Genomic DNA, 24,976 nt, shown 5'->3' on the forward strand with positions numbered 1-24,976 from the left:
GCCCGGCCTCCCGGGGCGCCGCCGCGCCCCGGGCTCCTCCCCACGCCGCCGGGGCTGGGGGCCGCCGCCGCCATGCGGTTCTGGGTGCTCCTCAGCCTGCTGCTGCTGCACGAAACGCTGCCGCACGGTGAGCCGCGACCCCCGCGCCAACGGCTTCGCACCCGCGGGACGGGGCGGGACGGGGTTGGGGGGGGGGGAGCGGGGCGCCCCCTCCCCGCCAGGGCCCGCGGCGGGCGGCCCCGCCATGGCGGCGGCGGGAGCCATCTCGCGGCGGGGGCGGCCGCTGCTGCCCCGCTGGCGTTGCCGGCGCCCCGGTTTTGTGCCCGCTGCCTGCCCGCTCTCCTTTTCTTCAGTGCTTGCCCTCAGCTGGTAATTAAAGCCCCTTTCGCGGAGGAGAATTAGTGCTGGGCACAGCGTTTGCTGGGGGGGAGGGGGGGAATTAAAAAAAAAAAAAAAAATCAGTGTGTCATGTGGGAGTGAAAAAGATGAAGAAACTCGGCGCCTCGAGAGGTTGTGGCAGCTGTTTGCGGGCGCTGCTCTCCGCTCGCCCGGCAGCGGCTCAGGCAGCCCCAGGGAGGCGAGTTACGGTAAGAGGCTGCGAGGCGCCCGCTGGGCCGCGCGCCCCGCGCCGCCCCGCGCCGCCCCGCGCCGCCCCGCGCCGGGGTCCGGCGCGCCGGCCGCGGGCCCCCGGGGCGGAGGAGCAGAGGGGTCCCGCGGAGGCCGTTTCTGTGCGCGGCTGGGGCTTTTGTGGAAAGGAGCAAACTCGGTTGCCCAGTTCCAGGTTGTGATAAGCTCTTGAGGGAGGTGGGGGGAAAGTTGGGTTTTGGCTGGAAAAGAAAGTTCATACTCAATCCTCAACTGATTTGGGCCTTTAACTAAGAAAACCAGGGACTGTTTCGCTCTTGCAAAGTGTAAATAAACCTATTAAAATTCCTTCAGGAGAAGTCAACGAACTCATTATTTTTCCCGCTTGTAGTGGTAGTCAGTGGCTTATGCTTTTCCAGAGCTGTCAGCTGTTGTATAATCCGTGGGATGCTGAGGAAGACGACAGCTGAAGCGAAGATGGATGCATCATCCCCTTTCGCCACCACTTCCGACATGTTGTCACAGAAAGGCTAGGGGATGGGATTCGTTCAGCCTTGGGAAGAGAAGTTGTTCCCCCGCCTTGTGATGCTGAGGGCTTGTAGAGAAGTTGGAGGCAGACTGCGAGGTGCACAGTGGAAGGAAACGAGGCCATGAGCACAGGTTGCCCAGGACATAAGGAAAAAAAATCTCAGAAGGACATAAAAAAAAAAAGTCTTCGCTTTGAGAGCTGTTAAACACTGAAACCAGTCGCCCAGGGACACTGCAGGGTCTCCGTCCTCTGAGATGGAAGTCCTCTGGTCACGGGTCTCCTGGACAAGGCCCTCAGCAACCTTACCTACCTGTGAGGCTAGCCCTGCTTTGAGCATGAACTTGAGCTGGAGCTGGAAGGGACCTCTAGAAGTCCTTTCCAGCCTCTTTTTTCTTAGGATTGTGTTTAAAAGGAAATGTATTCTGGACAAGGAGTTACTGTGCGGTGCAGAAGAGAGATCTGTTCTGTGGCTATGTAGTGCCACATCCAAAGAATTATTTTCTACTCAAGAAATAGGCAGTAAAAGCATAGAATGAGAAAGGTGTTGCAACTTGTAGTAGTGTCAGAGTGTAATAGGTTTTCCAGGCCTGCTTCTTAGTTCATCTGGTTTATACTGAGGTTACTTCTTAGTTTATCTAGATTTATACTGAGGTTTGACTTGGTATTTCTCACATGTCATCCAGAGGATTATCTATGTGGAAATGACCGGGTATATTTAGTGATAATTATTCATTTAAAGCTGTAGATATAAGTCCCCAAACAGACATTCTGCTTTCAGAATTGTGTTCTTAACTTGCTTTATGTTAGCTAATAAGCAGTAAAATGTGTCATTCCAGATTGCCTGTATGAGGGTTGATTTGGATTATTAATTTTTGATTTACAGTATCACACACCCAACCTGTTTTGTTACCTTAATTGTAATTGCAAAGGCTGTTCTCCAGGTGGAGATGGGTTATTCTTTATGATAACCTAACACTTGGCTGATTTTTTTTTCAAGGAAGAGCTTGCCCACATTAATGTGAGTTGAAAGGTCTTTGATACTAAGAAGATGGGGCCTGTATTGAGGAACGAGCACATATGGAGGACAGGGAACAACAGGGAACATGATGCTTCATCATTCTGGGAGACCTTGTTCGCTGTTTGCTCTGAAGGTCTCGTAGTGGACGTTTGAAGACAGTCAAGGGCCTTCGTTAGTTAACGGCCTGTGTAGGTGTAAATTCAGTGGAACATGCATTTGGATATGGGTAGTGTCACGTGGCAAAACTGGATGCTTTTTAGCATTATATCTCATACTCCTATGGCCAGTGAGTGTGTGTGTGTAATATCTTCAAAACCAAGAGGAGAGAAACATTGAAGGATAGGATGAAACTAATGCTGTGAACCAGGAGCAAAAAGCGCTGTGTGGTGTGTTTGTGTGACGTATGGATATATTTTCTTCTATTTAATCATAATGAATTAGGGATGCTGAATGTACCATTGCAAAGGAAGTGACTGCAGTGCATCCTAGAACTGACATGGGAGCTGAGCAGAGGTGTGGAAAGGAGGAGGTTTCACAATATTTTTCTGCTCAGTCTTCTTTAAAAATTTTAATAAATACCATTACTTAGTTATGATTGCTGTGCACATAAATCCAGTTAGATGGTAAAGTTTTGGTGTGTTTTTACATAAGGGGGATGGTTGAGTTTGTTTCCTTCCCTGGGAAAGTCTTGCAGTTGAGGTAAGTGAAAGGAGGAATCAGTGAGGTATGTTGTTTGTTTAGCAGGGATTTGATATGGCAGGCTATAGTACCAGTTAATTTAATTATCAGGTGCGCAGGTATTTTCTTCTGTGATAACAGAAGGCTGAGTTGTGCAGCGCATAAGTGGTGATGTCAGTAGATATCTGGGCAGACTTTTAGGGAGTGTTGGGGAGGAGCATGGTTATGGTTTGCTTGGAAGCTGACAACTCCAGGAGGCGCTGGAGAGAGGCAAAACCTGGTTTGCTGCACAGGAAATCTAAAACTCCTCTGATTTCCTGAAATGCCTCTGCAGTTGTCTGTAGGGGAAGATGGGGTCAGAAAGCCAGAGTCTTGCTGCATAGCTGGGACTGTGGCAAAGGAGGGGAGGTGTTTAGACTCATTAGGAACTAGAGAAACTTGTGGAACAGAGGGAACTTGTGCAGAAAGGAAAAACTTCATCTAGAGAAAATTAAAACCAGGCTTCTGGCATGTAAAGACTACCCTATGAAAGCATTTCAGTTTTAACCATTTCTTAAAGACAGCTTGTCAGGCATGGAAAACATATGGTTTAGATTGATGGGTTCTCTTGGGGTGAAGCTATAGGAGCAATGTCAAGTTGGCAGAATATAATGGAAATGGCAAAGAGGAGTCTAAGCAAATAGTCCTATTTAAATAGGCTGCAAAAAAACCCAGGTGAATGGATTGAGGATTATGTGTGTCTGCAGATGAGTCTGAAATGTACAGGGGTGGCTTGAAATGAGGATGTTGATCCAAGAGGCTTGCCAGGCCGGTCAGCGAGACCTTCTGATACCCGGGTACAAATTATGCAGGAAAGATCAAAGAGCTTGCCACAAGGGAAGGGTGGCAGTATATGTTAAAGAAAGCTTTAGTGTCAGATCAGGTGCGTCGTGAACTTCTTCAGTAAATGTCATATGATCCATCTGGACTGAAATAACTGAGCTAAAGAGAAAAAATAACCTAATTACTGACCGCCCCATATGACAGAGAAAATGACTGGTATGTTAAGGAAAATCAGAGAGAGAGCAAAGATGGGAAAGAACAACAAAAGGAAGAATTCCCTTTCCTTCATGTGGGTTGGAGGAGTGTGATGCTGAGCCTAAGTGCTTAGGTGCCACAAATAGTGACTCCATAGAGCAGCTACTCGGAGAGCCCCCGAGAAGCAGCAGCCCTTGACTGGATCCTGAGCAGTGCTCTGGGCTGGATTCAGATGTTACTTTAAGAGAACCAGACTGTAGCTTTAGTATTCTTGCAGGAATCGTAAAAGCCAAAGAAACCACTGATGTGTTTAATTTCGTAAGGGGGCATTACATAAGATGAGGAGGCTCTTTAACTCACATATGAGTTAAATTAAAAAAAAATAAAGTTTGAGAAACAACTTGGAACAGAGATGAAAACAGCCATAAATCCTTTTCTTCTGATGTGCTGAGGCAGGGTGGGGCCATAGACTTTGTAGGGCCAGTAGGATCAAAGGGTAAGAGCGAGCACCTACAGAAAGTAAGAGCATACATTTAAAAACCTAATTACTTGTATGTATCCATGTTCACTCTGGGGGAGCTTAAGGGAGAGTTAATGGCACATGTGGGCATAGTAACCATATCAGAAACTTTGATGAATGTGATACACTGCCATGCCATTCTTCATGCCTAGGCTGGTATAGATCAGTGGCAGAAAGTGTACAATTGCTGCTGTTAATACAGAATCCAGCACAACTTTTAATTTGTGCTAACGCAGTATGGAATAGGGCTCCATAGTGGGCTTATCGATTGCTTTGTAGAATAAAATACCAGAGTACTTTGTTGTGAAAAAAACTATCATTAATATGCATTAGCTGTTGGTTTATGGAGTTCATGGAGTTCTGGGGACAGCAGTTTTAGGGTCATCTCAAAAAAGATCTGTGTTTCCTATTGGTAGCTAAAGTGTGAATACCTTGTTTTTTTTTTTCCTTTTATTAAAGGCCGCTGTCAATCTGCAGGAATGTTAAAGAATTGAAATGCTTTCTGGAGCGAAGTGAATTAACTGTGTTCATATGGGATTTGCACCTGCAGTTCATAACATAGGATAGATTTATTTTACTCTTTGCTGTGTGCTGACAAAAAGGATTTGCCTGGCATATGTAGGCAATATATGGCAGCGGTAGCATTCTATTTTTCTGTTGTTGTTTTGATATGCATTGGAGGAGTTAGACGCAGATTAGCAAAACTCAAAGATAAGGCTCACCAAAAAAATCTTGAGAAAGTTTCCAGAGGAATTTTGAAGCTCAGAAGCACTTTGGCCCTTTCTACCTGACAAGTCATTTGCGAGTTTCATCCTATGTAGACCTGAGTTTATGAAATTATTTATGTATTTTTAGGATACAGTATAGGTCAGTCTCTCGTCTCCTGTCCCCTGGCTTACATGCACGGGACAAGCTGTGAGAAAGGATAACAATCTTAGATGCACCTTTATTTAAAGTTAGGCATAAAGACCTGAAGCTACTGTCCGGCTGTGGAATAAGTAAGCATCCTAAACAACTGTATCATGCATTTTAAAACTGGGTTGCATTGGGACATCTGGGATCATTTGGTGAGCTCATGCATTTCCAGAACAGTTAATAAAATGCATGGACTTGTAATCAGGAATGACCATAACGTGGAGGCTCAAAGGCTGAGAAAAAGGAAATGAGGTTGTATCTGCTTAGGAAGGGTTCAATTGGGCAAACGCTTGTGTGCAGGAATGACTTTCTTCAAAATAGTCCTCACTCTCCACATCTCTCTCATTCTCCCTCTTGCTCCTCCCACCGCAAAACTGAGACCTCAGGGCATGTAATTCTGTTACTACATACTTGAGTTGATTCTACTCTTGCTTTATGCCACAGAAGCACTTTTTAGAAGGGATATGCATGTGACAGAAGAAATAATATATCTTTTTTCACTGATAGCCTTACTGCAGCACTTTGCTGGTTTCAAGGGTTCAAGATTTCATCAGGTTGGAAAGATTATATTCTCTGACCATAAATCTTCAGCCAGAGATGGCTGTAATTGCCATTAGAATGATACTTTTAAAAATAAGTGATAGTCTATGTGAGCCAGTTTAGAACACCTCCTATTTCCTTCCCATTTATTTTGTGCTACATTTAAAGGCTGCTGGGAGCCCCTGTGGCCACTAGCAGATGAAATCTACTATTTGCCTCTAAATAACATTCTGTTTTTGTCTGGACTTTGAGTATAAATGGCTGTTACTGAAGAGGAATGAATTAAATGCCACCTTGAAATGACTTAAGTGCTAATTATATTTTCACCAAGAAGTTCTGCACTTCCTGAGTTTTTCCATGTCTCTCTTATGGTAATGTGGCATAATGAAAGGTTATGCAGAATTGATAGGCATGACATACTTAAGAAGGTGGAGAACTTGTGCAGTGATGCATAGGGAACAGAAAAGATGTGAGGTTGATATCACAGAAGTAACTGGAGATAGAAATGCTGCCTTTCTTTCCCCTTCCCCTCTGAATTCTTATGTCTTACATATTTGTCTACTTATATAAACTGTGCCATGTACGAATATAGATTTTCCACATGTTATTGAAAGCTTTCTCCCTAGCCCTGCCAGGAAAATAGGTTATGCCAAAGACTTCAAAAACTCATGGAAACTGAAACTCTTACTCATTTTTATAAATATTTATAGGAAGAACAGATCAAGATGAAATTCTAGAAGAGAAAATACGTTTTGTAATAGCAAAACTTTGATTGTTTTTTGTGATAATAAGGAAGAATTTATCTGTAAGAAAACTATATATGAACTTTTTCTGATCAGTAACATTGCCTTCTATTCCTTATTTTACTAGTTATTGGACAGTCTGCAAAGAGTAAGCGGCCAAAAGAACCAGGGGAAAACAGAATTAAGCCTATCGGCAAAAAAGTAAAACCCAAAAGCCCCAAAATGAAGGAGAGAGAACCTGCTGACCCCTCTTCAAAATCCCAGTCCATACTGACACAGGTGATGGATAAAGGTCGTTTCCAGAAACTAGCTGCCACTTTAAGTCTGTCTGCAGGACAAAGCATAGAACTGCGATGTAAGGGCAGTAATGTTAGTTGGAGCTATCCTTCATACTTAGACACCTTTAAAGACTCCAGACTCAGGTAAGCTATTTTTCATTTTTTTTGGAGTTGAAAAAAAAATTTAGAACTTTACCAATTTCAACACGACCATGTTTTACTCTCCCCCCCCCTTTTTTTAATGATGAAGATCTTACACCTAGTAGTAACTAATATCAGTAATGAAGGATACTTATCTTTCATGAACAAAGTGATACAGGTCCTAATCACTCTGTGATGTAACTATGTATAGTGTAAAGAAGCTATATATGAACTGGGAAATAAATATTTGCTGTCTTGCTTACGAGGAGAGTAAATTATCAGTGAGATTAAAATCTGTTTTGTTACTTGCTGTAGTCTGTAAGTCATTCCAAAGCATGACTGCATTCCAAAGCATTACAGAGAACAAACTAGAAACAATCAAAGAAGACTTCAAGGCCTTGGGCATGGTGGTCAAGGGTCTGGGAGCCCAGATGATCTTCTCATCAGTCCTGCCGATTAGGGGGAGGCATGGGAGGAGGAGTAGGAAGATTTTCCAAATCAACACCTGGCTACGCCTCTGTGTTGGCAACAGGGTTTTGGATTCTATGACCATGGAACATGGTTTGAAGGTGGACAGCTGGTGGGGAGAGATGGGATTCAGCTCACCAAGCAGGGCACATTTGCCTTTGCAAACAGGTTAGCCAGCCTAGTAAAGAGGGCTTTAAACTGGTAGGAGGGGGGAGGAGGGGAGTCGTACAGACAGGGTAGACAACAAAACACAAGTTAGGTTTTGGGGCCTCCAATGGGTGCATGCAGCTGGGCATGTGTGTTTGGGACGTGGCTATGTCCGACCCCTGTACACCCTTCCTAGGAAACCTGCAGGCATGACCACCTCTTCGGAATGCCTGTACACCAATGCACGCAACATGGGGAACAAACAGGAGGAGCTGGAGATCTGTGTGCGATCGCAGGGCCATGATCTCATTGCAATTACAGAGGCATGGTGGGATAGCTCACGATGGGAATGCTGTCATGGACGGCTACGTGCTTTTTAGGAAAGACAGTCCAGGAACGCGAGGTGGTGGAGTTGCTCTTCGTGTGAGAGAGCAACTGGAATGCATCGAGCTCTGCCTAGGGGTGGAGGAGGAGGAGATGGCAGTTGAGAGCTTGTGGGTAAAGACCAAAGGGCAGGCTAACACGGGGGACACTGTTGTGGGTGACTACTACAGGCCACCTGACCAGGAAGAGAAAGTTGATGAGGCCTTCTATAGACAGCTGGAAGTAGCCTCACGATCACAGGCCCTGGTTCTCATGGGGGACTTCAGCCACCCTGACATCTGCTGGAAGGACAACACAGCAAGGCACAAGCAGTCCAGGAGGCTCCTGCAATGCATTGGTGATAACTTCTTGTCGCAAATAGTGGAGGAACCTACGAGGAAAGGTGTCCTGCTGGATCTTATCTTTACCAACAGAGAGGGACTGGTTAGAGATGTGAAAGTTGGGGGCAGCCTTGGCTACAGTGACCATGAGATGGTGGAGTTCAGGATCCTGCAAGAAAGAAGTAAGGCAACAAGCAGGATTGCAACCCTGGACTTGAGGAGAGCGGACTTTGGGCTCCTCAGAGACCTACTTGGAGTAATCTCATGGGTTAAGGCCCTAGAAGGAAGGGGGGTCCAGGAGAGCTGGCTTGTATTCAAACATCACTTCCTCCAAGCTCAAGGAGCTCTTGGCCAAATTCAGACAGAGAAGAAAATACACAGAATGTGGGAGAGGGGACAGGCTACTTGGGAGAATTATAGGAGTGCAGTCAGAGTATGTGGAGATGTGGTGAGGAAGGCTAAGGCCCAGTTGGAATTGAGTCTGGCAAGGGATGTTAAGGACAACAGGAAGGGCTTCTTCAAATATATCAGTAGCAAGAGGAGGACTAGGGAAAATGTGGGCCTGCTGCTGAATGGGGCAGGGGGCCCTGGTGACAAGGGATAGAGAGAAAGCAGAATTACTGAATGCCTTCTTTGCTTCAGTCTTCACTGCTAAGGGCAGCCCCCATGAATCCCAGAGCCTGGACACGAGGGAGAAAGTCTGGAGAAGGGAAGATCTTCCTTTGGTTGAGGAGGATAGGATTAGAGAGAGACTTTCTGGGCAGGCTAGCATTCCACAAATCCATGGGCCCAGATGGGATGCACCCACGGGTACTGAGGGAGCTGGTGGATGTTGTTGCCAGGCTGCTCTCCATCATCTTTGAAAGGTCCTGGAGAACTGGAGAGGTGCCTGAGGACTGGAAGAAAGCCAATGTCACTCCAGTCTTCGAGAAGGGCAAGAAGGAGGACCCAGGCAACTATAAGCCAGTCAGCCTCACCTCCGTCCCTGGGAAGGTGATGGAACAGCTCATTCTGGATGTCATCTCCAGGCATATGGAGGAAAAGAAGGTGATCAGGAGTAGTCAGCATGAATTGAGAACTGGCTGAAAGGCAGAGCTCACAGGGTCATCATCGGTGGCGCGGAGTCTAGTTGGAGGCCTGTGGCTAGTGGAGTCCCCCAGGGCTCGGTCCTGGGTCCCATCCTGTTCAACATTCTTCATCACTGACCTGGATGAGGGGGCAGAGTGCCTCCTCAGCAAGTTTGCTGATGATACCAAGCTGGGAGGAGTGGCTTACACACCTGAGGGCTGTGCTACCATTCAGAGAGACCTGGACAGGTTGGAGAGCTGGGCGGAGAGGAACCTCAGGAGGTTCAACAAGGGCAAGTGCAGAGTCCTGCACCTAGGGAGGAATAACCCTATGCACCAGTACAAGCTGGGGGCTGACCTTCTGGAGAGCAGCTCTGCAGAGAAGGACCTGGGAGTGCTGGTGGATGACAAGTTGACCATGAGCCAGCAATGTGCCCTTGTGGCCAAGAAAGCCAATGGTCTCCTGGGGTGCATTGGGAAGAGTGTTGCCAGCAGGTCAAGGGAGGTGATCCTGCCCCTCTACTCAGCCCTAGGGAGGCCTCATCTCAAGTCCTGTGTCCAGCTCTGGGCTCCCCACTACAAGAGAGACATGGAGCTACTGGAGAGAGTCCAGTGTAGGGCTACAAAGATGATCAGAGGGCTGGAGCACCTGCCCTATGAGGAACAGCTGCGAGAGCTGGGCCTCTTCAGCCTGGGGAAGAGAAGACTGAGGGGGATCTTACCAATGTGGATAAGCACCTGAAGGGAGGGTGTCAAGGGGACGGGGACAAACTCTTTTCAGTTGTCCCCTGTGACAGGACAAGAGGCAATGGGCAGAAACTGAAGCACAGGCAGTTCTGCCTGACCGTGAGGGGGAATTTCTTCCCTGTGAGAGTGAGGGAGCACTGGACTAGGTTGCCCAGAGAGGTTGTGGAGTCTCCCCCTCTGGAGATCTTCAAGGCCCACCTGGATGCAACCCTGTCTAACATGCTCTAGGTGCCCCTGCTGAGCAGGGAGGTTGGACTAGATGATCTCCAGAGGTCCCTTCCAACCTTACCGGTTCTATGATTCTGTGACATCTTTCTCTGTAGAGTGGAACCTGAGTTCTGTTGTTTTTTGTTGCTCCAGGAGATGGAAACAGGAGGTATTTCACACCTTTAGATAATGTTATAATGTCTGGGATATAAATTAAAAACTTAACACTTCTGAGCTGGATTTACTATGCTGCCCATAGTAAATGCTACTTTCTGAGTATGGTAAACATATCATTTTTTAAATAATAATTTTAAAATAATAAATATTTAGAAGTTGTGTAATTTTGACTTCCTGAAAGCTTTTCTACAATAAAAGTACAGAGCTTCTTCATGAAGTTCCCCTCAATGCATTCTCTCCCCACAACTTTCTTCCCACAGAATGCACAGATGAGTTCTGTGAAATTTTATTTCTGCTTCAGGCCAAAAAAAAAAAAAAAAAAAGAGCGAGAGGCAAGGTAGGAGTGCAGTTCTTGGTGGTACTTCAACCCTGCTCAGGAATTAACTGAAGTTCCTTTGGAACTTTCCAATGTGAACTTCAGAAAGATGTTTAAAGGGTGACCTGGAAATCTTTTAACTGGGGGAAGAGTTGTCCCATATTAATTAATAGAAATGCTCAATACAAGAGTTTGTGAGAAACACAGCTCTGCTTTGAGGCTTAAGAGTTTTACCCTGAGTTGTGTGTGGGGTGAGATCTTCAATATGATTTGGGTCCAATGGCCTTGAATCTTCTTTCAAGTAACTGCACAGGATTCACTCTCTTCTTTTGGGAAAAGTAGCGTCTGCTCCTCTGGCAGCCTAATGTTTAGGGCATCTTGCTAAAACACTTGAGCAGACATAACTTTTGAAAAGAAATGGTCTGGGGGGACAGTAGTGTACTCCAGCCACCAACAGGGAACCATATTAGAGCTAGTCTGAAGCAAAACTCAAAATGTGTGTAGTGTGGTTGTTACATATTCACTACCAACTATACTGCTGTACAGAGACCTACTTTTTTGGGGCTGTGCTGGTTGGACATCAGTAGGTGTGCTAGTAGATGTCACCTGAGCCACCAAGGTTAATTTCCTGCAGAAGTTCAACCCCATGTCTCTCAGCTTGCAAGAGAATACGCCAAACCCCATGCTAAGGAGCAAGTGAGGGTATTCTTCACCTTTCTTAACAAAATTACCTTTATTTGTAAAGGATTTGCAAAGTTCATGGTACGGAAGGAAGGACTATGAAAGGATTGTGACAGAATTTAATGCTGAGAACAGTCACCTTGGGTTTAGGAAGGCTTTTTAGTTTCATCTAGAGACATTTTAATGGAAAATGCATAAGTAGTTGTTAGAGCAGGAAGAGAACTGAGGACTCTCTCCTTCTCAGTCCCACCAGATGATCTGCTCTATACATCTTTTCCACAAGCCATAAATTTGTTGGCCTTCCCAGTTCTTGAACACAGTATGCATAGTTAAATGTAGATTAAATATACTATTTTGTTTTTAATTTGTAAGGGGAAAGAAACTTAAGGAGTTTAAGCATGTTTTCACAGGCACATTTTTGCCATTAGAGCCTGTTTTCACTGGGTGTTTTGTGGAGATTTATGTGGCTATGAAAGAGAAACAGTCAGGACAGTGAGGAAGTCCCAAGCATTGCAAGCGGTATCCTAAGAAAGAGCCATACAGAGCTTTTCTTGGATTATTAAGTGAGGGAGGCATAGAGTTTATGAGCAAAGTATCAAGCTCTGTTGTCCTTTTGCTTCTAAATTAAGCAAAAGTTTGTATGCTGTTTGTAAATGTAACCAAGATTACCTGCATCTCCGTGACCCATTTCACTTCCTTACAGGCAGGGTGCTACGTTAAAATCTCTGCCAGTTAGTTAATTTTTCAGGTATATTATTCTTCTTCCTATTTGTATTTTCAAAGAATAGGATTGAAGATTAATAGTTATGAATGCTGTGATCTCCTTTGTGAGTGATGTATCCTTTGGAAATGTAAGAGCTGATTCTGCTTTAAGTGTATTTTTGCTTGTTCCCTGACAGCTAGAAAGTTCAAGAACTGCACTGGCTGAATAAATCTCTTTATAGCTAATGGAAGACTTTAGAGCAACAAGTCTATTGCTTATAGCAGCAGTATCTCTCGAAAGATCCTGTGGCTGATCCAAACAATTACTCTAGTTTCTTTTGCAGTAAGTAAAAAAAATTTACCTGTATTTAGTCCAGTAGGTGGCGTATATCAGCTGCAGTAAGGACCTGGCCTTCCCAGCATACCAAAGTTGACTGCAAAATTTTATCAAAAGAAACTATGTGTAGTGTGTGTGGGGGGATATTTTTGTTTTTGAGTTTTTTTTAAAGTAGCTCTTACACTTTCTGCATTTGCAAATATGTTGCTGGCATGGTTTGATTATACATATAGTTCTGTAGACCTCCAAGAAATGTTATCTGAATACTAGCAACTCACACTAAGGAAGGCAAGGCAAGTATCCTCAATTTTTAGAGAAGAGTCTAAATGTTTCCTCATTATTTGTTTGACTGTCTATTCCTGTCTTGCAAAATTAAGTACTTTTTAATTATAATGATGCAAATAGGATAAAATATAAGCACTTAAGGTAATTTGGGGTAAAAGTTGTGCATTTCCTAATTTTTATGGCATTTTGTAATTTGGGATTCTGTTGCCTTATATGTTGCCTTGCGTTTCCAAGGCAGGCTTGCTGGAGCTGGGATACTGGGGCAAACTGGAAGTGGCAGCAGCAGGGGGAAGTGGTTGTGATCCGAGGAGGTACTCAAAAGTGAAGAGGCAGCTGGGGAGGAGGAGGAAGCAGATTTCTTGGTCACAGGATACATGAGGAGGAGAGGCAGTGCAACAAGGCTGATACACTTGTGCTGCGGTCTAGCATTCTTTATTTTATTTATGTGGTCATTCCTGCAATAGTCAGTGTGGGAGCATTTAATTGTTGCTTCTCCTTAGTAGAAGGATGTACCCTTTCAGCTGGTCTGCTGTGAATAGTAATGGATTTTTAGGAAAATCATAAAATGCTTTGCTTCTTGTTTTATTTACATCCCCTGAGAGCTAGCTACTGCAAGAGCAGGCTTTAAGGCCCTCCGCATCTACTAGAATTGCAATTATGGGAGGGAGGGAAACCTTATGGGTCAGGGTGGAGGTGCTGGGTGAAAGAAGGGATTTTTGGCTGTCTCCTCTGTTTGGTCAGAGGAGGAATCCTTTCTTTCCACTTCCAAACTGGAGGAAACACCAGCATGCACTAAAATGATATACGTAGCTTTGGAGAGTGTAGCATGCAATGCATCTCTGGGCAGAAGGCTCGAACCGTGCAAACTTGGCTGTAGTAAGTCAAGGGCATGCACCAGCTTGCTTCAGTATTAACTGACAGCCTCTAATGTTGTCTTGCATCGTTCAGCATAAATATGCCCTCAAGATATCTTTTTGTTTCTAAATTTTTTGTGCTGGCTGAACAGAATAGCCCAAAATCTTGGAGTCCTTAACTGTCAAAGGTAATGAGTGCACTTCTAGAGTGGAAGGGCAGGAATGGTGTTTCCTAATTCTGTGCATAAACAAATTAGTGACTGTAGGCTCACCCAGAAACTGGATCTACAGCATAGAAGGACTGGAAACCGAGAGGGGTGAAAGAGAAATAAGGGCTAGCACTTTTTCCCTTTTGATGCTTTATAGTAATATGTGTTCTAGATATTCTAACTCCACAAAGTTTTCACTCTGCCTGACTTGGAGTGTGGATGTCTCACGTCCCAGAAAATGGCTGAATTTGTCACAGAACTTCAGCTGACAAATCAGCTTACATGAAGTGGACCTGCTGCACTGGAAAAGGCTGAACGGAAGAGGTAGACATACATCACACGCACAGTGCGTGCGTGCAATTGGTGTGCAGACAGAAGTTCAGATCCCCACAGAACTGAGTATACTGTGGGTGTTGTACAGGGTGAAATTAGATTGCTTTAAATGGACACAGGCTTCTGTTGGCTTAGTGGGATGTTGTTTTTGCCAGTGTTTATACCTGAATTTTGTTTCATTCCCATACGTTCTGAAGTTTGAAAACTAGGAGGGTTTTTTTGTGTTAAACAGTAAAATATATTCCTCTTCCAGTATGCTTTCATTTAAGCTACACTCTCTTGTGTCAGTATGATACAGTGATTGAGGGGTTTGCTAGATACTTTTAAGTGACATTATACATACTATTTTTTTGTCTTGTTGCATCTTTTTCTACCTTCTAAACTTGGAATAGTTTTTCTGGCAAAGATCTTTTGAACTTAAAATACAGGGTTCTTATTAACTAAAGCTTAGTAAGAGGAATGTATGGGATAAGGTTTTGAAGTAGGTTATTAGTTTCTTTAAACAATCTCGAAATGCTTTTGTATACAAAATCTTTTCTTAGTGGTGTGTAGAACATAGCAAAGTTTTAGCTTTTGAGTCTTGATTTCTCAGCATCTAAAAAACACTAATGAAATAGACATTGTAACATTTGTGATTTACTTTATGTAGTCTATTTTGTCTGCTTAACATGTCACAAGTCTGAACATTTCCAGTCTTTCAGTTGCTAGGTTTTGTTAGTGCATGTTTGTGGATGACTGCCTCCCTGGGAATTGATCACTGGATAGATTGTTCTCAGTTAAGTAGAATACACTGTACAATAATTAATTAACTCTGACCTTATTTTTGTCAGTTGATTTCAAGCTAGACTTCAGTGTCTGCATTAACTGTTGTAGGCAAAAATGTTCTAGCATAATGGTTTCTCTGTAATGTTGACATTTGGTGCTGGATACTTGCAAAGCATCGTATGCCAATGTAGTCATGTAGCCCATGAAATGTGAACTCTGAAGATAAATAATAATAATAAGACAGATGAGGACATATTTTGGATTTCTTTCCCCTTCCTTGTTTGGTGTGATATACAACAAGCTCTCTCTTGCATGATTAGGAATTTGTTGAAGTGTATTCAAAAATTGAAATGTATTTATTATGTAAGGTAGTGCATATATTAAAAATGAAAAATGTTATTATTCTGTAATTATATGATTAAAAGAACTAGAACCAGAGGAGGTCATGTAGGACAAGTTGATTAGTGGGTAGGAAACACGATTTGCTTATTTCCTTAGGCAAGTCTAGTGGTGGAGCAATGTGTGACTTACAGTGCCTGAAGGCTTTAGTGGCAGAGCCCATTCTCAGTTAGCCATGTCTGGGCTGTGCACTTGGTGTGTTTTTAATTGCTAAGCTACTGGCCTTGGCTGAAGGCTGAGCATTGGGTAGCATGAACCTTTGCTTGTGCTTGCAGGTGGTAGTACAAACTGCTAGCAGAACACTCAGGAAAAGCCAGAAATTTCAGGGTATGCATATAACTGAAAGCAATAGCCTCTCTGTTTTAAAAAAAGTGCATGTGAGCAGTTAGGGGGAGACTGCCTGCAATGGAGACATAAGCAAAACTGAAGAAATTCTGATCCTCTAAAACACATTGTTACTTTTAGCAGTGTGACTGTAGGCATGCCCCACTGCATTGTAGGCTCTGAATACTCTTCTAAGTGTTTTAATCCTAGAAATAAATGATTCAGTCCTTGCATCAGCAAGTTACAGAGTAACTGCTGCATTAATGAACAGGAGTGCATAATAAATAGACTAAGCAGCATGGTAGCTGTTTAGAATTCGTGCAGGCTGCATATTTGCCAAGACCCGGTTTAAAACATGGAAGAAGAATTCACTGTCAGGTGCTTCACACTGGAATCTTTCCTGACTTAGTTCCGACAGAAATGGCCTTAGAACTTGATAGCAGGGAGCCTGGCAGATGCTCTTGCAAAGGAAAACAGGAAAGCTTCATTTTCTGGCTGTGCTACTATGTAGAGGCACATGGTTGAAAACAACATTTTTAAGGGTCAAAGCAGCAGTGGAATGTATCAATACTGCCACACTGCTATCCTGACAGGATTTGCTGAGCGCTTGTACTGTTGCACTGATGCTTTTGCGATCCATCAGAAGGCAACACAGGAGGTGCTGCTAACTGTAACACCATCTGTGTACAAGAAAGAGCCAGGAAAGCAAATCCAAAAATAAATAAAAACAACATGAGATTGTGCCTGTTGAATTTAATGGATAGGACCTTTGACCCTTAGAAGCATTGTTAGCATAAACATATAAGTTGGTTTACAAATTTAAATCCACTGAGAGACGTACATAATTTGGGGTAAGAGAAAACAACAAATCAAAAGTCCACACACAGACTGAATTTTACAAAGTTACCTCACTGTGACACAGCCATTACACCTGAAACAGTTCGCAGTATCATATTCTAAAATACCACTGGAATGAAGGGAAAACTACCTTACTGGTTTCCAGTGAGATCGCTTAGGGCAAGAGAGGAGCGAGTGCCAAAGTTGCTTACTTGCAGAACAAAGCCTGGCCTAAGCTGAAGTAGAAGTTCTGAATGTTGCTGTTTGCAAATGAAAAGTTGGGCCAGTGTGTTGAAGGCAGGAAAGTCGTCATGCTGAAAACGGGCATATACCGTTATATAAGCACCTTTTAAAGCGCTGCTGATCATCCTGAAGTATCTTTGCTATATACTGTTATACTATTGAGACTGTGCTACGATTGAAGTAAACAGAATCAAAAAGAGACTGAGATGCATGCAGGTTGACTTGAAGCATGAAAGCACAGGGTACATATGGACAAAATGTAGACAAACATATTGTCCGTGGCAGTCGTGACCTAGTTTCAAAGCAAGGACTGGAAGGAACCCAAGAATGAAGGTACAAAACAAAGGCATGTAAGCACTCGTGCAGGTCACTGAAGTCAATAAAACTACTGCAAGGTTTTGCTGGATCAAAAGGGGAAGTTAAAACATACCTGTGAAAGAGGAATTTGTGTCAATTGCCAAATAGAAGTAAAAAAATCTTGAGTAAGTAGAAGTAGTGTGAGAAAAATGTATAAGAAAACACACCTATGCTTGTCTGTGCCTTTTGTTTTGTTTTGTTTCCCTCCCCAGTATAAAGCAGCTTGACAGGTATGGGCAGCTGATCCTTACAAACTCCACTGCAGCAGACACAGGTGAATATAGCTGCTGGCTTCCACAGTGCAACGGTAACATATGCAGGAAGGATGAGACTAAAATGGGTTCAACATACATCTTTTTCACAGGTAACCATTTGGGTTTATTAATGGAAATATATTTGCTAGTAAGGCAGGAATAAGTCTGTATCAGATCTTTCACTGTCAAGATGTTTTTTCACAATTTTCTTCTTTTTTTTTAGTAGATGGTAAGGGGACAATGCTGGTAGAAATGAGCAGACATGCTCAGTGTGTTACAAGTCTGTTTTCTCTATGGATTATGCTAACTGCTTACCCAAAATAATGCATAATGCAGTGGAAAGCAAAAGCCTTTGAAAGTACTGACATATGTTCTGAGAATCACTTATAAAATGAATCTGCAGAATTTTTATTTTTTGAAAATGTGTCTTGATAAAATAGATCTGTATAGAAGATTCATTCTGCCATGGCATTCCAGTGTCCACATGAGCTTTCATGTTTTCTTCCTCCTCTCTCCCCAGTTACCTGCACTAAATCAAAAATCTTGACCTCATACATGGATCTCTGCACAGCCAAAATTCCTCCTAACAGTCTATGTATCATGTTGAGAGGCAAAACTCTCTGAATACTTGTATAGTCCTACAGAGTTTGAGGTTAACTGTAGTCCTAACACTACCTGGATAGGTTGTAGTAGATTACCACGCACAGCTTCCATAGTAAAACAGAGCTGAACTGAAACAGTTATTTTTTTCTTCTGATGGAAAATATTATAAACGGAAAACCACTTTTGTTGCCTGATTAGAGCTAAAGCATTCTTGGTTAGCAAATATTTCAATACAAAATGCTTAGATAGGATTGTTTGCAGTTAAGTTTTGGAGATAAATTAGAGCCATGAGACGGTTCAGGAGCTGTTTATCAGAAGCACTTAATGTTCCAAGGATACATTCCTTCAGAAAGATTGGAATAAACATTTCAATCAAGTTACTGTGTAAATGCTCCTGCTGGAAAGAGGCATTTAAGCATTGTATTTATAAGAAACATGCCAATATGAAAATAGTCTTCAATGGTCAGTCAAAAAGCACTATATATTTCACCTGTTTACCATGCAGTAAATCAAACATATTTTACCTAAAATTATATGTATTAAAAAGCTGTAGTTCCAAAGAATTTCTCTCCAGCAGTGCTTCTGTGTGTCTCTCTCTGCTTGCCTGCCTGCCTGTATGTTACTGCTTAAAAGTAGATGGATGAACAGCAGTAGATCCAGATGAGTATTTGGATACATAAAAGGGAATTCCTGAAACTTTCTTAACATTAAGAGATTAGACGACAATGATTTTTTTTAACTAGTCTTTTTTTAGAAGACTACCTTGATTTTTTTTGTTGTTTTTAGTCCAACCTATGTAAATATGCACTCTCAAATTAGAAGAGCATTTATTTTTCTTTCATTTGTATTTAAAGTAAAATAGCTTTGTGTTCATTTTAACTGTTGCTTACAGAAAACCCTGTCATAAATACTTTCTCTTCTTTTGTTAAACCAAGACATAAATATTATTCTAACTGTATTAACTCTTTTATACAGATAAAGGGGAACTTTTTGTACCTACTCCCAGTTATTTTGAGATTGTTTACCTGAACCCAGATAAACCTGCAGTCATCCCATGCCGTGTTACTACTCCTTCAGCAAAAGTAACTCTACACAGGGAATTTCCAGCAGAAGAAATTGAAACAGATGGAACTAATATTATTTATGATGTGAAAAAGGGTTTTGTCTACCAGCACCCTACTTCTGATCATAAAGGTATTGTGTACTGCAAAGCAGAGTCACAGGGGGCACCTCAGATTTCCATCAAGTATCATCTACTGTATGTGGAAGGTAAGATGAGTTTTCCATGCACTTATGCTTTCCTGTTCCTGTTTCTTCTGCTGAGGTTATTTAGTGAACAAATTCTGAAAAGAAAGATTGTGAAATAAATAATGTAATTGGAGTTTTAAAATCTTGATCAAAAGTAGATGTGATGAAACTTTGTAGGTATAAATTCCAGGAAGTTCCTAGTTTGGGGTAGGGGGAGGAGTTCCAGGCATATGCTACTTACCTGTTGGATTAAATACACTGAGGCAAAAAAATGCCACTTGGTTGTATTTTATCAGTATATTTCATTCTGGAAACTAATTTCCTGTTTCCCACCATTGTCTTTCAATCAGTTCCCAAGGGCCCACCCTCAACCACAATTGCAGCATCATCCAATAGAGCAGAAGTCAGTGACAGCATTAATATAATCTGCACAGTCCTTGGGGAGCCAGATGTAGATGTGAAATTCAGTTGGCAGTACCCAGGGCAAGAGGTAAGAGATGTCTGCCCCATTTGAAGTGCTTTGCTCTTCATAAATGCAATACTTTCTTGAATGCTGTTTAATATATAAATTTGAAATAGAGATTCTTTCAAATTGTAGTGTCTGCCTCCTGCTAGCTCAGGCATGCCTGGCAGGAGGAGGTAACACATTTCTTTTGAACTTCACCCTATCTATCCCTGAGAGCAGAGAGGTATCACAGAAATGAAATAGCTGGAGAGCTCTACTCATCTTAGCAAAAAATCAAGCTCTGTAGAGCTCACCCTTTTCTCAGGTTGCCATTGCAGAAACACTTGGCCTCTGGCAGCAGTTCCAAAAGGGAAGTCTCAGACAGGACCTGAGGGATCGCCTTGTGTTCCTGTTACTGGCCCTTTTGAGGCTTTATTGCCAAAGAATGATGCAGAACTCAGCAATAAGGTGGTAAGATCTGCACTGGTGTCCCGGGGCCAGTGCAGAATTAAGTAAGTAGCCTAACAACAGTGGAGGTAATTGTGAGAGTAAATGAGCACAGTTCAGTGCCTACCTGTCTTGACAAAAGTGAAATCTAAAGCCCAACGAGTTTGCTGTGGTCAGTAAGGTAGAGACCGTAGCACACTATCTCCACTGGGAAGGTGTGTGACCTTTGAGGAAAGAAAAGGATGAGACCAAGTGAGCACAGATGGGATTTGAACTGTAGGGCATGAGGCATGTGGAACCAGCTTTCTAGTTCTTGCTGAGATGTTTATTCCTTTATACTTGCAGCTATCTCTGTAGTAAAAAGTCAAATGGCAAGGGAAGTCAAGGTGCCTTTAGGGTTGAGGTGCTGCTAAAGAGTTGTTTCTTTGACTTAAATGCCCAATGGCTTCCTCTGGACTTAGCCCATAGCATTAGTCCTATGTGGTACATAAACAAATGCCAAATTCTTTGCCCTTTAAGGAAGGCCTTAAACTCTGACTGTTTCCATAATCAGCCACTCTGTTGGGTGGGGAAGTAGGCCTTAAGAAGAAAGACCTCCCTGCTGATCACATTAGTTTTTTTTTTTTTTTTTTTTTTTAAAAAAAAACATTCCCCTTGATACCTTGCAGTGTAGTAGTTGGCTATTCAAACCTGCAGAATACAAACAACTGAAGGAATTGCTTTCTAGACTCACCCTGTCCTTCTAAAATGCTTTATTAGTGGCCACGCCTCACTGCTTTTGCGTCTTTCACGCTTAAGTCGCTTCCCCAAGCGTGGTTGCTGGCTATTCTTGGCCCAGTTGCTTCCAGTGGTCTTGTAATTACAGTTACACCTCTCCAGCCCTGACTGAATATGAGCTGCTAAGTGCATTCACAGTCTCTCTCGTTTGCTGCGGATCCTGCATCTAGTGTGGGGCAAGGCACGTGCGCTGTCAGCAGAGGGCTGCACCCTCCCGGCAAAGCCAGCTGTGGGCGTTGAGGGAGACTTTGGCCTCGGCCTGCAGCTGCCTTTCAGCCTAGGAAGGGCTGAGGTGCTCATCCACCAGTGTAAACAGTCTCACAGGTCCAGCTGTGCCTGGGGATAGGGAGGGAAGCGGCTTGTTTGGGTTTCTGCACCAACAAACTGCTTAAGTACATGCCAGATTAGCACTGCATGCATGCTTGGTGCAGAGTTAACATTTTGTATGACACTACTGCCTTATTGCAAAGGAAATACTTTTGAGAAAATTTCTCCATTTTCCCTTGGGGGGGAGGGTGGGAGAGAGAAATCAGTGATGCCAATCACACTTACCTTCCTCTTTTAAAACAAAAACCCTACTGAACTTTTCAGATTTGTTGGCTACTTCTGTTCTGTTGTACGGCTTTCAGGGCAGGGAGCTCAAGGCCAGGTCCCATTAAATGTCTGAAAAACACAAGCTTAACACAAGCGCCCCCCCCCCCCCCAAAAAAAAGGACCCTTTCCTATTTGATCAAACACACAAGTGGCCCACACTGGATCATTTACATCCTTAGGCAGAGTTTGGGCAGCCCTTAACCTACTGAGTCACCATATTAGTCTAAAGATTCGTAGTACCTGTACTGAAGAGTGGCGGAGCCATTATATTATCCTTATTTGGCATAAGTTACTGGTATGTCAACACTTAATGCAGAAATATTGCTGTAACTGCCAGACACCTTCAGCTTCCTCACTTAAGCCTTTCAGATGTAGACTCCTACTCCTTGCGCTCTCACTTCAAGGTCTGAGACGACAGTGTTGCTAAATACTGTTTGCAGAATCATGTATTTCCTTATGTGGGTGTCTTTTTTAAACAGTCTGAGAGGCCTGTGAGTATCCAGAACTTCTGGAGACTGATCAACAGAGGAACTGGCCATACTACAAGGATCTCAAAGAGTGTTATTGTTATTGAAGATTTTGAAGCAAGAGATGCTGGAAACTACATTTGTATAGCTCAGAACCTACAAGGAGAAACAACAGTAGCTACTAAAGTTGAACTAAACTAATAGGAAAGACTTCTGGACATAGAATGAACTGTTACTATGGTATATGACACTTTAGCCATTTATTTCTTTAGTAGCATTTAAATGAAGTTTTCCATCACTGTTTCTTTTCACATATCAGTACCTTCCATTTTTACTAGCTGGACAGACCAAAGTAGAGTTCCTTATACTTGGCAGTTGTCAGCTGTGAGAAGAAACTCCTGTAATTATTAAAGTTTAAGCCTGAACATGCCTATGGCTTATTATATTTAGGAATAGGTGCTCTTGGGCTTTCCTTTGCATATACACTTTTTCCTCAAGCTTTAAGATTAACCTGCTAGGAGATTTGCACCTGTGTGTGTGTGAGGGAGAAAACTGAGAAGATATTAAATATCTTCAAAAATCCAGCAGTGCAGGTATCTCTCTTCTGGTGCTGTGCAATTTTAAACATTAAAGTACTGTAAGTGTTAAAAGTGAACCTATTAGCCAAAAGCAATGTTTATTTTGCAAGAATAATTAAAGTTCTGAACATTCTAAAAATGTGTCTGTGCATATATATGTGTGTGTGTATATATACACTTTTTATATATATAAAAAAAACATACACAAAGAAAATTCTCAGTCTTGGAAGAGATCAGTAATAAATATATATTAAGGTGCTAGAAGGTACAGCTTCAGGGACTTGTAAGGAGTACGGTATGTTGGATTTTCCTTATTTTGGTACATTCTTACAGCTTTCTAATACATAGTTTACTCCTCAATAGCACATATATCATATTTCCTGTTTGCTAAAGATAAAACTTGTATTCATTTATATGATATATTTACAGAGGAAAAACATGACTACAATACTGAATGATTATACAGGAGAAGTTTTCTCAGGTTAATAAGTTCAACTTACTGTATTAATTTACTTAGGAGAAAAGGAAAGATGGTTTTATTTACACAAAAGATCTGGATTTTTAAAAAAGCAACTGCTTCCCTCACCATGGATTTAGTTACCAGTACAAGGAAAAAGACTTCCTAGAGAAAAGGTAAGAACTTGATGATCCTAGCAGTCTGACATTTCAGCAATGGCTTTCTTTCCTAGGGCTCAAGCACAGAATCCACCATTCCAATACAAAACTACTCAGCAGTGTAAGTCGAAGCGACAAAAATTGTAATGCAAGCCACTTTATATCCCTTGTAAATAAACCCCAGCTTATTCTGAGTGCATGAAGAACCAAACTAGAGACCAGTCCCTTGCTTACACCCTTGCGTCTCAGCCCGTCTTTGACTTTCTTTCAGAGCTGGCTTGGAATAATCCCTTTGCCCAAGGTAAACCAAACTTTTGAGCAAATGCATACAGGACTGACTGATTTGTGAAGTGATAGCTAAAGTATTCCTAATAGCATCTCATCATAATATCATTAACATAATTATTAGTGTAGCCAATGATAGGATTAAACAAGCTTGTTTAAGTTGTTGTTTTAGGTTCCTGCACTCTAAAGTAATGTCAGTATGATCAATGTCACTAGAAGACTGAAATGGCTATGCATAGCCCATTAAGTAGGTTTCATAGAGAAAACACCCTAGATGCCAGTTTTGGCCTCTGGAAGTAAGTACTTATTTTTCTTAAAGTTACCTTATGTATAGCAGTGGGACCAATTTAGAACACAAAAGAGGCAGGCCCTTGATCCCTTGATAAACTCTAATAGTAGAGAGAAGGTCAACAAGCATGCTGTACTGTTACCGAATGACTGAACAGTGAAACGTGGTTTCAAACAGCTAAATAAGGACTTCCTACGATTTTTCTCTGGACAGGACTTTAATCTGACAGAAGCAACTCTTACTATCTCTGGGCTCCTGGATGAGGCTCTACTGTGTGTTTAATACTTACTAGCATTTTTCATTGATAAGCATAATAGTATTCCCCTTGAAGTGCAGGAGCTGTGCCAACTTCTTAGATTTCAAAGCATTTTTGAGCTTTTAATTGGACAATTAATATTTCTTTAAAATATCTAGCAACTGGAAGATAGTGCTACCTGTTCCAACTTGTTTAGCACCACAGCAATTCAAGGGGCAGCATCACTTCCTTGATGACAGTTTGGCAGAAGAGGTAAAGACAACATAAATCTATTGGTACATCACTCTAGTAGTCTTCCTCAAGTTTAATAGTTACGTATATAGTGATCACATGCAGTTCCTAAGATTAACTACAAGTACATTCTCAAGGGAGAACTTTTTGCATGTTTTTTCTGCAAACAGCAAAATAATCCTTATCTTTGCAAACTAAAAGCATGATTCTTTAATTATCAAGAGCTTTATGGGCAGGCCTGATTCCTCTTGCCTCAATGAAACACATACAGATACCACAGGAATTAAGGGTGATGGAGGGTAAGAAAGTGAAGCTTAAGGCAAGAAATCTAAACGTCAAAAGTCACATGCCTAAATTTACCAGCACTGTTTTTCTACTTCTGTATCTGTCACCTCTCTGCTAAGGCAAAAAAACAAATTGCTGCTGCCTTATCATATGACTTTGATGATTACTCCAAGTTTGATGATTACTCCAAGTTTCTGATAAGTGGTTTAACCACTTCACACCAGCCCTAATTTCCTGGTTGTCAGGCCACTGTAGTTTTAAAAACAATGGTAAACTACTGTATAAAGGGAATTTCCTGCTGAATTGCATGCTGTCCACATACATGGAAATGTCTTTGGTATTTATCATAAGAAACATAGAAGAGTCTTCAGTTAGCACATGGAAATGATTCATCTCAAATTTTACTGAAAGCATAGTGTAACTGAAAAACAAATACCCACAGAGCAAAATATTTTACACTAACCTTGCAATACCATGTT

The 24,976-nt window shown here is 42.3% G+C and overlaps 1 protein-coding gene across 1 annotated transcript; it reads left to right on the plus strand.

The window, feature by feature from the left end:
• Window positions 1-17: 17 nt before the first annotated feature.
• On the plus strand, window positions 18-22,675 carry PDGFRL (platelet derived growth factor receptor like). Its single transcript, XM_062575636.1, has 6 exons — window positions 18-127; window positions 6,673-6,967; window positions 17,336-17,487; window positions 18,956-19,249; window positions 19,579-19,718; window positions 21,971-22,675. Exons 1-6 carry the CDS (start codon window positions 73-75, stop codon window positions 22,157-22,159), a joined length of 1,125 nt encoding a protein of 374 aa, XP_062431620.1. The 5' UTR covers window positions 18-72; the 3' UTR covers window positions 22,160-22,675.
• Window positions 22,676-24,976: the final 2,301 nt, after the last annotated feature.

The sequence above is a fragment of the Rhea pennata genome, chromosome 4 (assembly GCF_028389875.1).
Source record: "Rhea pennata isolate bPtePen1 chromosome 4, bPtePen1.pri, whole genome shotgun sequence".
NCBI lineage: Eukaryota > Metazoa > Chordata > Aves > Rheiformes > Rheidae > Rhea > Rhea pennata.